This window comes from Gobius niger (genome assembly GCF_951799975.1).
Source record: "Gobius niger genome assembly, chromosome: 14".
In the NCBI taxonomy this organism is placed as follows: domain Eukaryota; kingdom Metazoa; phylum Chordata; class Actinopteri; order Gobiiformes; family Gobiidae; genus Gobius; species Gobius niger.
Window position 1 is genome coordinate 28,343,974 of NC_136865.1, and position 17,446 is coordinate 28,361,419.

Here is a 17,446-nt window from a genome sequence, read left to right on the forward strand (position 1 = left end):
TTTTGACTTGGAGAGCATTAGACCACTCCACTTAAAGAATGTTTTATTTCTCCTTTTTTCATACACGATTGTTGTTAGGAAGACTGGGAACACCCCACAGGAGCTAAACCAAGACTAAACCAAATCAGAGCTAAATAAATACCAGGATATGACAGAGACCGACCTCTGTAGACGAATAACAGCCCATATAATGACTCCTGTGTCTCTCTCTGAACAGAAACACTACAGTGTGATGAGCTACATTGCGATCCTGGCCGTGATGCTGTTCGTGGCCATGTTTGAGCTGGGTCCGGGGCCGATCCCCTGGTTCATCGTGGCGGAGCTGTTCTCGCAGGGCCCCCGTCCCGCCGCCATGGCCGTGGCCGGCTGCTGCAACTGGACCGCCAACTTCCTGGTCGGCATGAGCTTCCCCAAACTCGAGGTGAGTGGAGGCATCGCATGTTGCAGATGGATCTGGGACTGGTGAGAGTGAACGTTACATTTATCTTTAGGGGGAGGAGCAAACACTGGGCCTCACTCATGACACGTCCTTATGCACAGATCTGTTTTTGAGTTTTGACAGACACAAAATGTGTTTTTCGCTATAAGTTTTAGAAGAATAAATCCTTAGAACTGTCATACGGACTCTTACACACTATAAATCTGCAGTTTTAGAATATTTTCAAAGTCAAAATGAATCACCGGCGGCTCTGCTGCTCAAAGGCAGGACATCAATGATTCAATCAGTCAGAGCTGATTTTGGCACTATTTGCTGTAGGCGGCGCTCCTTTCGTTTCCCTCGCCTGATCAGCTCCACGCCTGCTTTAGTATCTGTTCAAAAGCAGGACTTTGTAAAGAATAAGAGAATAAATAACTTATAAAATGTATTCTGGCTCACAGCCACTTTCTCCACACGAGGGGGGTTAAATGGGAAATGGGTGAAGCACATTTATTTATCTATGACTAATGATTTACATCACTATGGATCCGTTGTTTAGGCCTCGCCGCTAAAGGCAGCTCAGTGAGACGCTCTGAGCCGATGACCAGCTTTGAGACACGATACGCAGCGCACAGAATGAAGCCGTTTTCGAGACAGTGATTCGAAGCATCTGCTTCAGGAAGAGTGACACAAGCTCTGGAGCGCTGAGTTTTTTGGCCATCATTACTGTTTACTGGCGGCAAATGAAGTTTACTCTACTACGTACAAGACAATGATTTGATTTCCACAACTTTGCCCACTTTGTTTACTCCTTTTTGAGAATAGAGTTTTAATGCATTGATTTTGGTGTTGGATGAATAAACTGACCCTGACCCTGGTGTTACTTGGTTACTTAACTCTGTGGCGTTGCCCGTGTGTCCTGGGAAACTGAAATATCTTCTTCTAAACCCGTCTGTTTCCTGCAGGAGCTGCTCGGCCCGTGGGTGTTCCTCATCTTCACCGCCTTCCTCGTCCTCTTCTTCATCTTCACCTTCTTCAAAGTCCCGGAGACCAAGGGGAAGACGTTCGACGAGATCGCGCGCGGCTTCAGCGGGGCGGCCCCCCCCACGGCCACGCCCGCCCCCGAAGAGGCGGCGGCGGAGGGCATCACCGCGGTCACCATCGCCCCCTCGTCTCCGGACAAAGAGAAGGTCCCGCTGGTGGAGGCCGCGCCCCCGGCGCCCGTTAAAACCCCGGCGTCCGAAACCACGCCGCTCAACAATAAGTCTGACGCGAAGGCGCAGGAGAGCGTGTAGAGGCTTCAGGGTTAGAGGGAGTTTTTCAACTGGAGGAATCACAGAGGCATTTCAAGTCAGTGCTTCCCAAACTGTGGGGCGCGGCTGCTTCACATTCAGACCAAAACATTCACAACGGGGTTTACAGGGAAGACAAGTGGCAAAGGAACATCAAACTTTTAAACTGGCGCCAAAATATTTATATTTGATCAGAGAACAACATAACAAGTTGTTTTCATGACATAAATTCAAATAATCAGTGTAAATCTATGGATAATACATATATATATATACTGCTTTTGGAAGGAAATTGCTTTAACAGAACTTTCCAGTTTCAAACCAAATGATAAAACATTTCATAACTCAATGACTGACAGCAAAAGGTCATCTCAAAATAAGTCAATTTGTCCATTTAAGGAACAAATTTCAAGAAATCTGTCCATGAAGCAAATTTTCATGCTTAAAGGGATATTTCAGAATTTCTGACATAGGGCCTCATTTCCTAATTATCCAGAGTGTTGTTCTGGAAATATATATGTTTTTTATTTCATGCAGTCCTTATATTTGAAGAGTTTAGTGGTGCTAGGCTAGTGCATGTCTATGGTAACTAGTAGCCTTCATTAAAAACCTATACCTATACCATAGAGATGCACTAGCCTAGCACCACTAAACTCTTCTTAAAAATATATATATCTTCAGAAATCAACAACACTCTGGATAACTAGAAAATGAGGCCCTATGTCAAAAATCCTGAAACATCCCTTTAAGGGGAGACACAAACCTTTTGAGTTGCTGCTTCAAAACATTTACTACAGCGGTTTGGGAAGCCCTGATTTCAAAAACATGTCCACTCCTCGCATCAGCCCTTTCCGTGATATCCTCCAGAATCGCTTCTCGCTATTTTGGGGAGGAAATAGAAAACAATGGAAGCTTTTATTGCGCAAACTAGAGATTCAACTCCAAACATTCCTGTAGACTTTTACCGTGGAGGGGCCTCACTTGCATAACTGCGACGGCTGTGAGGAATTTTAGAACGTCCAATGAAGAACTGTAGCGATTCTAGATGAGCTAGTGGGAAATGGTTGGGAAAATATGATGAAATTATGAAAAATAATCCTCTATGAAATCGGATATGCGTAGTTTTTTAACAATTTCTGGGTCTAAATGTGCGAAAGAGTCTAGTTTTAACAACATCCTGCTATTGTTATTGTAGTTCAGGTCAAATCGAGCCTTGAAATGTTCGTTTTGGAAAAGCAAATGAATGACTTAGGAGTAGAGAGTAGTTTGGAAACCTAACGCGCTGAAACCTGTATCGGCTGGCTTTCACTTCGAGTGCAATATAACGTCGTACGTAGAGTTAGCTTCATGTGTCGACTTCCTACAGTGTCAAAAACAGGACAAAAAAGGGAAAAAAGCAAAGCCAAATGTTTGTTTTTTACAGCCTGCGTCTCCAGTAGCAGCTTATTGTCCACACGGGGGCGCTGCCACACCGATGATCACACTGAAACAGCAAAAATGAAGTTCAGACTGATACGCCGGGCATTTTAATAAACACATTTCTATTTGAATTGCTTTTTATTCATGAATCAAACGTCGGCTAAAGCTCAGACAGTCTTTATCTTCAGATTATGACGCGTAGTTGAGCTTTTGTTTGAGTTTCTTCTGCCCGATAAAGTCATGTGAAACTAAAGAGTACACACTGGAAAATGAAGCTCCTGGGTGACCACCTTTCCCTCCTATTTAGACAATAAGAAATGTGAATTGTGCAGAAAATAACAGAAAGTTCTGGACTTAGTTGCATTAAAGCAGACGTGTCATGAAAAATTGACTTTTCTGGAACTTTTAACCGTGTTATAACCAGTGATGCCAGTAACGAGTTTCAGTAATGAGTAATCTAACGCATCACTTCTTCCAGACCAGTAATCAGATTAAAGTTACTTTTCCAAGTCAGTGACAAAATGTCTGCGACAAATCACAATTTCAGCTTGAAGACGACTCACGACATAAACGTTTAGACAAAAATAGAGGAAAGAGTTAATTCTGTTATTCTGTTAAAATACACTTCAATAACGCGAGTATTGGCAAAACCGGTTGACATTTTGAGACGGTGGAGATTATGTCGGTAGCTGATGAATGTAACAAATAAAGTCATTTAGTTACTTTAAGTCAGTAAAGTGATTAAAAATGTTAAAACTAAGTATTTTCCTCCCCCTACATGTTCCAGCCATGTCCTAATGTGTAGAATGAGCTCAGACCTGTTCATCACAACTGCCTCTAAAATCCTGCACTGTCACTCAGAAAGTTGTTACTTCGGGTCTGAAGTGCCGTCTTGCACGAGCTTAATATAGAAGGTGCAGTTACACGTATGACCTGAGGTGGCAGTCGTGAGTATAAAATGGCCAACTTGTGTCTAGCCCCTTTGAGTCACTTCTTAAAGGAGTCATCTGTAATCGGATAACTTTTTCCAGTTCTTTTTTTTATGGCAATACTGATTATAACATGGCTCCTCTCCTACTGCTGCTAAAGTGATCCAGTCTTAATGCCCTGAATAATACTGCATCATAGATCGAATATGAAAGTCTCCACATTCTATTTATCGCGGCACCATGGATTAGTTGCAGGCATTTGGGTAAAAGTGGAGGCTCGCATACAGTTTTTAGCAAGTCTAATTCCATCTCCTGCCAGCTGAGGGCGCTCCAACCAAACCAAAGTCGCCTTTCCCTCTGCAGAACATATTTAAAGTTATAAAACTAATCAACAAGTGTGTTGTTAATAAGCCACAATTTTGCACGATTTGTCGACTTTAAAGCTTTACTTTCTCCAGTTTCTTCTATTTGCGGTGGTCACCCAAACAATGCACTGGGGCAATTTTCTGACTGAGCAGAGTGCAATCGATTTACCCTTAATTAAATCGCTTTATTTTGCTTAAACACAGACTAATATAGGCAATCGGTTAAGCCGCTACATAGTATTTTTTTACGTATTATCTAAATATATCTAGTGAGACGAAGCGTTCGGCGCTGGCTAACTCGTATTTACGGAGAGGCAAAGAACGAGAGGCAAAGTGCAATCAGGCTAAAGGAAGCGGCTGACAGAGTATATTGAGAGGGGAAATGTGCAAATATACAAGTAAATCGTTGATCCAAATGATGATGGCGCGAGCTACGTTCAGACTGCAGGCCCTAAAGTGACCCGTTCGTTTTGAGTTAACGGAGACGAGAGCAGGAAGGAAAACCGCTCACAGACAAACAAATGGGCTCAGACAGACTTTTATTGATCCGGGAGGGAATTTGTTTGTCACAGAAGCTTAACGATGCAAAAAAAGTCGTCTAGAAATCAGCCGTTGCAGTCTGAACGTAGATTTATTCACGACGACAATGACACTTCGAGGGGATGGTGGCGAAATGTGTCCCTTTAAAAGATGGTTTGTTAGTTCGGGTTTGTGTCACTCAGAGAACCAGAGTTACCGAACAAGTTACTCAGTGTTTCCCAGAAATAGACGAGAATACGACGGGCTCTAGAGTAAAAGAGTCTAAAAATGAATAAATGAAATGATGTTATCTGTGGGGAGACACTGCGTTGCTTCTTTGAAACCAAATGCGATCGATTTTAAATAGCCCTCTTGTGTCTTATGAGCTTTTCCTCATGTGGAATGTATGTTGAGACTTTACCTTTCATGGATTTTATCTTAATTCTTGTATTGTGCACCTGTCAATACACTGTCTGGCCCAAAATGTGAACAAATGTGAAGGTCTGGACTAAGTTATAGGTGAGTAAATGCAGAGGTGGTCAGTAACAGTTCATTTACTTAAGAGTTTTTGAGTATCTGTACTTCACTTCAGTAGTATTTTTGTTGAAAACTTACTACTTTTCATCCACCTCATTTGAAAGATGAATATAAAACTTTCAGCTAAACTACATTTCCAAAATGGCTCCAAAAGTAAGAAGTCAGTTAGTCCATGTGTTTGGTTCATTTCAAAAGCCTCATAAAGGACACTCCAGGACAGTAGGTGGCGCTGTGCAGATATGCTGCCATTTGCCTGTGACACACAATAAAGAAGTCGTGTTTGTTGTGAATTTTGCATAGAAATAAAAAGGTAGAAGCGGCGTTCACTCCTAATGTATGCGGACAGTTAGCAAGTCGGCTAGTCCGTTAGCCTGCTCAATGTATTTATCCTATAGCCGTTAGCATTAGCCATCAAACATTGCAAATTATTAACGATCCAGATGTTTTAAGCTGTTGGCAACCCTCGTTAGAAATCATTTTACTTTCAATACAAATTAGTGTCTGAAATAGGGTGACCAGATGTCCCAGTTTACCCGGGACAGTCCCAGTTTTGAGCCCTCTGTCCCATGTGGATTGTTTTGTCTCAGTTTTACACAAGCTCTGACCCATTGGTCCCGCTTTTCACCAGTACCATGCCTGAAGCAGCTTTTTTACTTGAAATGTAATGACTTCTGGCCACCTGTGAGTTAAACACAAAGTTTGCTTATTGACTGAACCCATTAAACAGCTAAAGGTCTATCACCAGGATGCCGTTTGGTCTATTTAATTAGACTTTGACCATTCAACGTGGGTGAAAAAAGTCACAATTTGGCAACCCTTCAAAAACTCCCATTGTGTTCCAATTTATAATGTAAGGAAATCTGGTCACCCTTGTCTAAAAGTGGCCTCTGAGCTAAATGCTAACTTTTCGTGGGTTAGGTTAGTGATAAAGAAACCACAACAATTATATAAATGTCATGAAAAGGACAAAACATCCAGGGTTCGATGGCAACCCAAACAGCTAAAGGCATTTCTATGATTTCTTAGGAATTCAGGTACAACTTATGGGGTTTTTGAAGCCGCAAAGTTATTTTTCATACCACTAATTTGAACAGATTTGTGCTGTCTATTTCTACAGCAAATATCGTTTTACTTGCCCGGTAGTGTCTGTACTTTTGCTTAAGTAATGAAATGAGTACTACCCACCTCTGTGTTTAGGTCTTCAGACTCTTTGGGCTCATAATGTTAAAATTAGCTTGTGTCATGTTTGGCCCAGGCAGTGTAACAATAAAAAAAAAAACAATAAGCCATTTTGACCGAGTGAATGACAGTGAAAGAGCCAATCAGAGCTCTCTCTCTCGGCCTCACAAAATGGCGTCTGTTTCAATCTCGAGCTTCTTCGGCGAAATCGTTGTAATTGTGTTGACGCTCTGTTGACGATGATGATGTTGTATTTGAAAAAATGTCACTTTAAAAAACACATTGTTGTCACTTTGAGGCTGCCCAGACACACTGAACACATTGGGCTGTTTCTATAACACGCTTTAAGTGGATAATCCCAGCGACTATGGGCATTAGGTGGGATACACTAAGGGCTCACACTGGCAGACACATGTTTTCCACCAATTAACGATCTCAGATGACTTTTATCTCTCATATAATGGAAAAAAATGTCAAATACATTTAGTTTTATACATAAACCTCAGAGATATGGCCTGATCTATGTTAAAAAATGGGATGATGGGATCAGAATGTGTGTCAATTCTCAAGACTTAGTGCATTTTTGGAAATAAGACAGCTTTTCACAGTCGTGTTTGAAGCTTATTTGCAGAGATAATTTGGATGTAAAGCCAGTATCTATCAGCTCATAGTCTCTGTACGGCTTTCGATTTGGTCTATTTTCCGTCAAATCCTCTCTTTTTGTCATATGTGTCCAGTGTGTTTGCGGTTCTCGTGTCGCTGCCTGATGTACTGTTTGTGAATTGTAAATGTACGACACGATGCCATGATTTCTCCTGTGTTTTTTTTTTCCTGTGCTGAAGGAATTTGTTGACGCCAGCGGCTTCTTTGTGTCTCTGTGTTGTGCCCGGTGGTGATGTTTTGAAGTTTGCAAATGGAGTCTCGTTTTGTTGATGATCTTCCTGCCAATGCTACACGCGTTCACCGCCGACTGTACCGTAAAAGTCGTTAACGTAGCGACAGCGCTGCAGCCATTTACGCCTTTTTAATGTCCTCTAATGTCTCTTTCCACTGTGGCCAAGAACAGTTAGATCCGTTACTTCTCGAGGTTTTGTGTATCCTTTTTGGTTATAGTGATCTTTATCTAATACAGTGGTTCTCAAACTTTTCCACCTCGTCAACTATTTGTCCTTCCCAGCCTTGATCATAGACAAAGTTGGACCAAATCATGTCTTAAAGGTGTCAGAAAGAGCCGTAATTGTGTGACTAAATAACTAAACTGGCTGTCAATACAATTCATCACTAAAGCACACTGCAGAAGATACTGAAATTACCAATATTCCATCTCAACGTGACTAATTTTGCCTTGCCAAGTAAAAACAATCTGGTGGTTGCGTTCACGACAGTCTAGACCTGGGCAAAATACGGCCCGGAGATGATTCAGTCCAGCCCACGACTTGTAGGGTATAAATTCATAAGTATGTCCAAAAAAAGTCAGTCTCTCGCCCATTCATGTGTGGAGTTATGATTTTTTTACCAGAATGCTCACTCCAGCCACTAGGGGGCAGCTTAAATAGAAACAAAAGGAAAGAATTCCACAGGAGTCCAGCAGAGGGCACTGACATAATGAAAGATCAAGATATAAACAACACATTGTAGTCAAGTGGGAAATGGACAGTCATCCATCCATCTTCTTTGTGGGGGCAACTGTTCGAGCTGCACCAGCCCCTTATGGCTCCTCCTGCAGGTGGTGGGTCCACAGAAGGACGGCCTCATGGTCCTAATGGCATGAAGCCCCCGACAACAGAGCTCCAGGATCATTCGGGCGCTCAAACCCCTCCACCACGGGAAAGTGGAGGTTCCAGGAGGGGATTACTATGAAGTATCACTACAAATACAAACAAATTGATACTTTGCATCAGCTTTCTGTGCTCTAACATAAGCGATAAAGTTGTAACTTTAGCAGAAGCGTCTCCGAAGTTTCCGACCGGGACAACTGGAGCACTACAAGAGTACAAGAGTTGTACTACAAGAGTTATGTTGGATTTTCCAACTTCCAACCTAACTGGATAACCATAAACGAAGGCCACAATTCAGCATTTTTACCGTTGCATTTTTACCTTAACCCCCACCTGAACCGAGCACAGTTTATCCTGTTTAGCTTTACCCAAATCTAAAGGCTTCTTGAAAAAAGCGTCAAAAATGGCGACAAAAATGAGGATGAAAACCCAACAAAAAGTGACAAAAAGCCACAAAAATGTGACAAGAATGCAGTTAAAAAAAGTTACAAAAAAGCAACAAACGAGCAACAAAAAAGTGGCAAAAATTAGATGAAAAAGAAGGTTAAAAAAAGTGATGACAACATGGCAACAACGCAAGGAAGGAGATCCATTAAGATCAGTTTTGTGGGTCTTAGCTTTCAAATGAGGTGTTACACAGGCATAGGCTGTAAGCTCCACTCGATGCGTTTCTATATCTGGATCACGTGAACACAACCATGAAAACAAACCTATTTCATATTTATATGTACCTGTAAGTGATGTGTTTTTCTTGCAAGTGCAAAAATACTTAAAGTTTATATTTCAGGAAACTTTGTCAGATTTCCCCACAGTTTGAGAACCACTGATGTAACGAGCGTGAGGTTAAATATCACAAACACTCACCGATATATGTACTGAATCACGTCAAACGCTTCTCACCCGACCAGCGCACACTGCTTTGACCCATCGCCACTTTACTGTCACTGTAAAGACTATATATATATATATATTATGATAAGTATGGTGTAAATATATGACATGTATTTTTTAAACAGATGTCTATGTGGACTCGCTGCACGGCCGGTGTGTGTCTTTATTTCGGGTGCGCATCACTTCGTGTTGTGGAAGGTTTTTAGTAAAAGTCTATTCCAACCATGAGTTTCTTTTTGCCGTTTTCTTCCATCACATCCACTGTGCCTAATACGCTATTTCATCACTTTGACAGTCGGGCTTCACGGCTCGGGGGAAAATGTGCAATTTATGCTGCAAAATCAAGCTACAGCTCACACATTTACATCTGACGAACACAAGCGAAGGTGGTCGAGGTCTAAACTAAAGGGTTAGCAGCTGGATACATGTTATTGTTTTGCAAAGGAGATTGTTCATTACACTGCCTGACCAAATAAAAAGTGTCCACCTCAGGGTTTCTGCAGGGCATTGACGAGCGTTAAAAGTCATTAAAGAGGGGGTATTATGCTTTTTACAATCACATAGCACCAGTCTATATCACACTACAATGATGACCAAACCTTCTGTTGGTCTGTAGATGCAGTAAATTAGAATAACTGCCTTGTATAAAATTGCTCTCTCAAAATGGCTGTAGCGAATGTCTTGAAATAGGCCTCTGTCTCTTTAAGAACCTCTGACCCTCTCAGACACGCCCCCTCCACACGCTGTCTGTGGCATCAGTGGGGAGGGGGCTCTGCTGAGGAGCAGTGGTTGGTTACTCGGCTGGTGACGAAAGCTCGGAGGCGTCTCCAGGAGGTGGGGGCGTTCCTAGGAGGACTCAGGCAAACCTATCCCTAAAATGGCCGCCATCAGAGTTTTTACAGATTACTCAAAAATACGTGAATGTGCCAAGGCAACACTTCAGGCATGTTTTTAATGAGGGAATGACATAATAACATAAAGCTTGAAAAAGTCGATTTTAAACTCCAAACTTCCATTAAAAGTCAATCAAAAACTAGCCATAATTCATTTTGGGGGGGAAATAATCGCATTACTCAACTATTATTATAGATACAGGCGGGATTTGCCCATATATGGTCATATTCGAAGCAACCAGGAGAGAAAAAGAAGAGAAAAAACTGAACTTTCTCCCATTTCTCCACCATTACTTTAACAAATGCTGAATATTAATATATTTTTCTACTAAATAAAGATACGGAGACATGGAGAGTCGTTCAACAGCCCATATAGACTTAAAAAGCAGACAACGCTAACCAGGAAGCTACATGCTAGTTTCATATGCTAGCTTGACTTTGTGTGTGGTAAATATGTTTATAGTCTGCCAGAAAACGGCTAAAAAGAGGGAGAAACTGTTTTCGGCTTAGACGTTTTGCCATCTATATCTTGAAAATCCGAACGTTATGGTCAAGGTTAAGGTCCTACTTTATTGTCCACAAAGTTTGTCCTCTGTGTTTGACCCAGCGGTGGGCGGCCACAGTGCAGCGCCCGGGAACACATGTGGAGCCAGGCTGAACCAGAATCACCTTAGACTGTAAAAATAATAGACAGCGTCCGTTCATTCCTCCCCGTTTTTGTTAATGGGCCACATTAGAAAGGGAAGCCATGCTGGATTTACAGACTCCTCCCTCCCTGCTCGGAGCATGTTCCTAAAAAGGGCATAAGGGCGGGATCTTTGACAGTACAATATGATAAAGTTTGCGAGGCCGAAACTAACTCTGTAATTCTCCATCGCTTATGAAAACCCACCTGGTTTCTTTAATTGTGCCGAGCCCAGCGTTATCACAGGAGGAACATCTGGCTGTATAAAGTTGTACAAATTAGAAACCAGGCTTTACAGTGGTTTAAAACATGTGTAAAGGGAAAGGCTTTCTAAAGGAAAACTACCGCTAGATCGAGGTATTGCCACAATTGGGCTCAGATCTTGACCCCGAGAGTCTTTGGGATGTGCTAGAGGAGGCTTTGTGTAGTGGTCACACTCTCCCATCATTAATACAAGCTCTTGGATCTTTGGGCATCGCAGAAGCTGATTGAAGCAACGCCACAGTGAAATAGAGCCTTTTTCGTTTTTTGGTCTGGCAGTGGAATAGTTTAACTCTTTTAACCCTATTGACATTTAGGACCTTCATGTTCCCATAATATAACACAAAAAAACGATTTACTTTGGCAAAAAAAAAGCCGTATTCGAACACAACTAAGACAATGGCCTTTCAAATAATGCAAATCATGAGTAATGGAAGTGTTTCTTTAGGGCTTTTATGCATTAACTCATAATGGACATGTGTGAGGTTGGAGAATTGCCTGTTCTACCTATAGCAGACAGATCTTATGCTGCTGAATTAAATATTTCTTTCTATGTGACTTTCAGCCTTGGTGGTTTTGTCCTGTGTTTTGCGCCTCACTGACTGTTACCCTCTTTGTGCTGCTCATACAAATACATTTATTCACTCACAACGAAGTTTTTTGACACTGTTATCTTAATGATGAAAAAAAACCTTGATTGTGTTTGTGGCGTTTGTGTTTGAGGCTTCGGTCTCAGATATTTGGTATTTGTATTGTACATATAAAAGTTGTTAAATAAAGTATCATGTTCTATCGTAATGTGAATGTGTCGGATGTGTCACTGGAACGTCAAGGTGGTGAAAAAGACGGGACTTTATTGATCTCACAATGGAGAAATTCACTTATTACATCAGCTCTTAAGAAACACTCTGGGGCAAATAGGCATCTGGGGTAAAAGGCAGATTAGCCGATACGTTTAGTAACACTAGTGTAAAGTCTCTGATGACTGTCTCTAACGTACAGCTCTTTGATTATTGCAACTGACTTCATAGAGACAATATCATAGAGAGTAGGCTGTAGGCTCCAGATGCTTCACACTGAAATATTTGTTACTGAGGTTGTAGAATTATTAAACCTGGGTTTTTACATTACTCATAGATTTTACCTGCCAAAGTTAGTACAATGTAATGTGCTTCAATGAGTAATAACTTAAGGTGTACTATATTATCTCCGTATAGGGAATTTTGTGCTCTGCATTTGACCCATTCGACCCGCCCGAATCACCTGGTTAAGGTTAAAGGAATAGGCCACCGTTTTTTCCATACTGAGATATGTTCTTACCTGAGCTTTGACGAGTTCTTTAGGACCTGTCAGATCTTCACCCGTGCCTTCAGTCACGTAAACACAGCGCAGACGGCGTTAGCATTTAGTCTCTCCCTCTCTCCACTATAGCTCCAAAACTGGTCAAGATAGTAAGTAAGTAAGTAAGTAATGTTTATTTATATAGCACCTTTCACAGATAAAAGTCACAAAGTGCTTCACAAAAATACAAAATAGAAAAACAAAGTACATTTACATTGACAGTCACAGAAAACGTGGTCATGAAACAACCCCTATTCCACTGGAATTTAAAATGCTTTCTGAAACAAGTAAGTTTTAATAATACCAGGAGTAGTTCGACATCCGCACAGCAAAGTGAAGATTACTGCGCGGATTTCGAACTACTCCTGGTATTATTACGCCTTACAATATAGTCCCCCCTTTTATCCGCTTTTTTCTGGAAAAAAGGTGTGAAAATAGCAACAAAACTGAGACGAAAACAATGATGGAAATGTGAAAAAAGTGAGAAAACATTTACAAAAAATTTACAAAAAAATGACAAAAATTTGTGTGAGAAAAATTTTAAGAAAAATTGAGAAAAAATTGACAAAAAAGTGATAAGAATTTGACAAAAAAATTCGAATAATCTGACGAAAAAGTGACAAAAAATTTACAAAAAAATTACAAAAAAATGCGAATAATTTGACAAAAAAGTGACAAAAAAGTCACGAAAATGTGACAAATATGAGACGACTGCCCAACAAAAAAGTGATGAAAAAAAATGTGATGTGAGGAAAAAGATCAATTTAGTTTTGTAGATCTTTCAAATGAGGCGTTACACTGGCCTACAGGATTTGGGTAAAGCTGAACCGTGAGAATATGCTCTCGGTTCAGGCAGGAGTTGAGAAGTTAATAAATAGGATTTATGAACAGAAAAAGTATTTTGGGGGTATATTTTGTCCCTCAGCACCCCCTAACTAAAACATCCTCCCACGGCTCTGCCAACAGAATAAAAGAAATAACATTTTAGCTGGAAAAGGAGTGGGAAGAAGACAAACTTATTTACTCCCAACCCTAATTACATATTCAAAGTAATTTAAATAAGGTTAGTGCTAGATCGTATGCTCCAGAGGGACGGTCTGCTGTGAGTTTGTATAGATCTATGAGTTGGTTTGTCTAAAAATACAAATAATCCTAACCCTAATCCTTAAGGTTAACCCCTTAACTCCCACCTGAACCGAGCACATTTTCTCCAGTTTGGCTTTACCCCAGTCCAAAAGCTTCTGGGAAAAAGTGATGGAAAAAAAAAAAACAATGATGGAAATGTGACAAAAAGTGGGAAAACATTGACAAAAAAGTGACGAAAAATTTGTGAAAAAGTGGCAAAAATGTCACAAAAATGTCACAAGAAATTGACAAAAAATCGACGAAAAATTGACAAAAAAATGACAAAAAAATGACAAAAATGTGACAAAAATGTGACAAAAAATTGATTAAAATTGACGAAAAAATGACAAAAATGTGACAAAAAATGACAAAAAAATGACAAAAATGTGATAAAAAATGACAAGAAAATGACAAAAAAATGACAAAAATGTGACAAAAAATGATTAAAAATTGACGAAAAATGTGACAAAAAAATGACAAAAAAGTGACAAAAAATTGACGAAAAAATGACAAAAATGTGACAAAAATGTGACAAAAAATTGATTAAAAATTGACGAAAAAATGACAAAAATGTGACAAAAAATGACAAAAAAATGACAAAAATGTGATAAAAATGTGACAAAAAATTGATTAAAAATTGACGAAAAAATGACAAAAATGTGACAAAAAATGACAAAAAAATGACATTAATGTGATAAAAAATGACAAAAAAATGACAAAAAAATGACAAAAATGTGACAAAAAAAGGATTAAAAATTGACGAAAAATGTGACAAAAAATGACAAAAAAGTGACAAAAAATTGATTAAAAATTGACGAAAAAATTGACGAAAAAATTGACGAAAAAATTGACGAAAAAATTGACGAAAAATGTGATAAAAAATTACAAAAAAGTTACAAAAATGAGTTGAACACCCAACAAAAAAATGTTGGAAAAAAAAATTCTGATGACGTGAGGAAAAAGATCCTCTCGGTTCAGGCGGGAGTTAAGAGGTTAACCATTTCCCTGGCCCTAACCTTAATTTGTGTCATGATATCTCACGTTTTCACAGCAGACTGTCCCTCCGGAGCATACGATCTAGCACTAACCTTTAAATAATGTGGTTCCTAAACTAGCTCAGTTTAGCCCTTGACAGCTTGTAGTAATAAAAAAGTTACATGTTTACCTGAGATGCAACAATCAACAATTGTACATTAATTCTTCACTGCTCGTTTCGTGTTTGTGCATTTGATCTTTTCCCATCACGGTAACAGCTGTAAAAAGGGAAAAGTCTTTGCTAAACCCACAGACATTACTATAATATAAAGTGGTGTTTCTGGCCCATAGACCGTAAAAAAGAATCCGGCCCCTCGTCATCCCGTCGCGCCGGAACAGAGGCGCGTCTCCTCCAGCAGGGGGCGTCTCCGTCAGCTGCAAATTTATGCAAAACACTGAAGCAGCCTCCGCTTCAGCTTCGAGCCGAGTCCCGGAGCTAAACCCGCGACGCACCAGGCTTTACCCCTCGGTACCGGGACCAGGAGCGGAGGGAGCCGCGGGGAGGGAGCCACCGAGCCACCGCTACCCGAGGAGAGGAGCCCGAGCGGCGGTAAGAGCTCGTACTCAGCCCTCGGTGTTAGCAAAGATCCGCCGCTGATGCTAAAGGCAGTGTTATGGACCTGCAGACCGGGGCGGCTGCACATCCAGGGCCCAGGCGGAATAAAACACTCGGGTTTAGGGTTTGTTTATGGAAATTATGCAGTAATTGAAACCTCACTTAAACTATTACTGATTTCAAGGACGGTTAACATCATAATAGTTACTAATAATTGTCTAAAATGGCCTGTTATGTTTTAGTTTCTTTCCCCTAAAGGTCCAAAGTGGAAGTGTATTAGTGGGTCAAACACAAAATTGTGCAGTGATGCAAAAAGATCAAGTGTATGATCAAATATCTCTTATTACTAGTGCATTAGTGCAACATGAAACATAAACTAGTAATGCAATGTTAAAAAAATAAGTGTATAATGGCGTGTACAAATATAATTAACTAGGAAAAAAATAAATAAACAAGATATAGTAAAATTAGTTCAAGTTAATATAGAAATTACACCTGTCCCGACTAACAGAAACGAAGTGAAATGTGCTCAGATTTTTTTGCGTTGCATTAAAAATATTTTTGTGGGCATTAAAAGACGAGTTGTCGCTTGTAATAAACCCTGAGCAGAAAGTTGTATTAAATTTTAAAAAATAAAAATATTTTAAGCCCAGAGTGTCGCGAATCTGCGGGCGCGAATCTGCCGTTCGCTCCGGTGCGCGGACGTCGGCGCCGCTAAAAGGGGCTAAAGGGGGATGTGGCTAATGCTAACAGGCTAACGCTGGGGGTCCTGGTACAGAAGGGGGGTCTGGGAGGTTCGGAGGCCGGGGAGAGGTGAAGTCGAGGCGGGGGGGGGAGACGGGAAGGGTCGCTCGGTGCTGCGGAGGAGATATTGTGGCTTTCAGATTTTAGCATCTGGCGATTATAACGGGACAAAAAAAACGGCAACAATTAGGACGGGAAGGTGAAACCGAGGCAGATGGTGAATTGTTTGGTTGCGATTAAATGGAGCGAGACGGGATGTTTGCGTTACCTTGTTATTACCACACGGGGGTATTGGGTTTCTGTCTGAGGGGTGGCCCAGATTCCGGACATGTATGGAGGAATAATAAACAATAAAAGGGGAATATAGGGCAGGCTCTCAAGGAATGAATGATTATGTGAGAGGTGCAACTGTACAACACACGAATCTGCTGCTTTACAATTAGACCTTTTACCTAATTGATTTAAGTGTAATTGGGCATTAAGCTCAAAACTAATACCTGAATAACCCATGTATATAATCATAGAATTTGGTGAATGTATTGCCCTGTTAATTTCACTGCATGTAACAGAGGGAATATCTATTTTCTAGGTCAAGTTCCTTTGTGTGTAGTTTAGGCTCAAAGATGATAAAGTGCCATTTTTATTTTCTTCATAAAAATGTCTGACAGGCTATAATATATCATCATACCTCAAATGCCCGTCTGTTTAAAACATTGACCATTTCAGTTTTTTTTATTGCTTATTGTGGGTCGGGTATAGCCTGACTATCGCTAGGCAAAGTCTGGGGTCCAATTCATTTTCTTGTAGGAGAGGTGTGGTTCAGATTGACCATAGTTGTTTATTGGGGGCTATGAATGTCTATCATGCATCTGCAGTAGCCACAGCCAATCGTATCATCGTGTCAGATGACGCTGTAAACTTTTATATTTATTTACAACATGGTCTAAAGCTTTATCAAAAGATGGAGTCGCTGCTGTCATGTTGGATCTGTAAATAAACTTAAAAAACAACAACTACAAGCTTCCATATGTCAAATAGCTCGTTATCATCTTGCCGTCCCTCCTCGTTCTGTGATTGGTCCCAAATCCCTGCGAAAATTTCAGCCATGACCCCCATGAAGATTCCCAGGCTAGGTCGGATACATGACCCATCCATCCATTATCCTCCACTTTATCCTGGCTGGTTTGTGGAGGCATCAGTCTCAGCAGAGATGCCCAGACTTCCCGATCCACACACACCTCCTCCAGCTGTTCTGACCCCGAGGCGACACCAGGCCAGCTCGGAGACATAGTCCCACCAGCGTGTCCTGGGTCTTCCACGAGGCCTTGTCCCAATAGGACATGCCTGGAACACGTCAACTTCTCCTTTCGATGTGAAGGAGCAGCGACTCTACTCCGAGCTCCTCCCGAGTAACTGGGCTCCTCACTCGATCTCGAAGGGTGCGCCCAGCCACCCTGCGAAGGAAACTCATTTCAGCCG

At 40.9% G+C, this 17,446-nt stretch overlaps 2 protein-coding genes across 2 annotated transcripts in view; both read left to right on the forward strand.

The window, feature by feature from the left end:
- Nucleotides 1-2,064, forward strand: part of slc2a3a (solute carrier family 2 member 3a) — a 33,984-nt gene extending 31,920 nt beyond the window's left edge. Inside the window, exons 10-11 of the mRNA XM_079570960.1 lie at nucleotides 218-421; nucleotides 1,384-2,064. Coding sequence (XP_079427086.1) covers nucleotides 218-421; nucleotides 1,384-1,713 — 534 coding nt within the window. The 3' untranslated portion in view covers nucleotides 1,714-2,064. The remainder of the gene's footprint in view (nucleotides 1-217; nucleotides 422-1,383) is intronic.
- Nucleotides 2,065-15,017: 12,953 nt separating this feature from the next.
- LOC306973993 (polyhomeotic-like protein 1) overlaps nucleotides 15,018-17,446 on the forward strand; it is a 30,944-nt gene continuing 28,515 nt past the window's right edge. The window contains exon 1 of the mRNA XM_079571105.1: nucleotides 15,018-15,217. The gene's annotated coding sequence lies outside the window, so the exon portion shown is untranslated. The remainder of the gene's footprint in view (nucleotides 15,218-17,446) is intronic.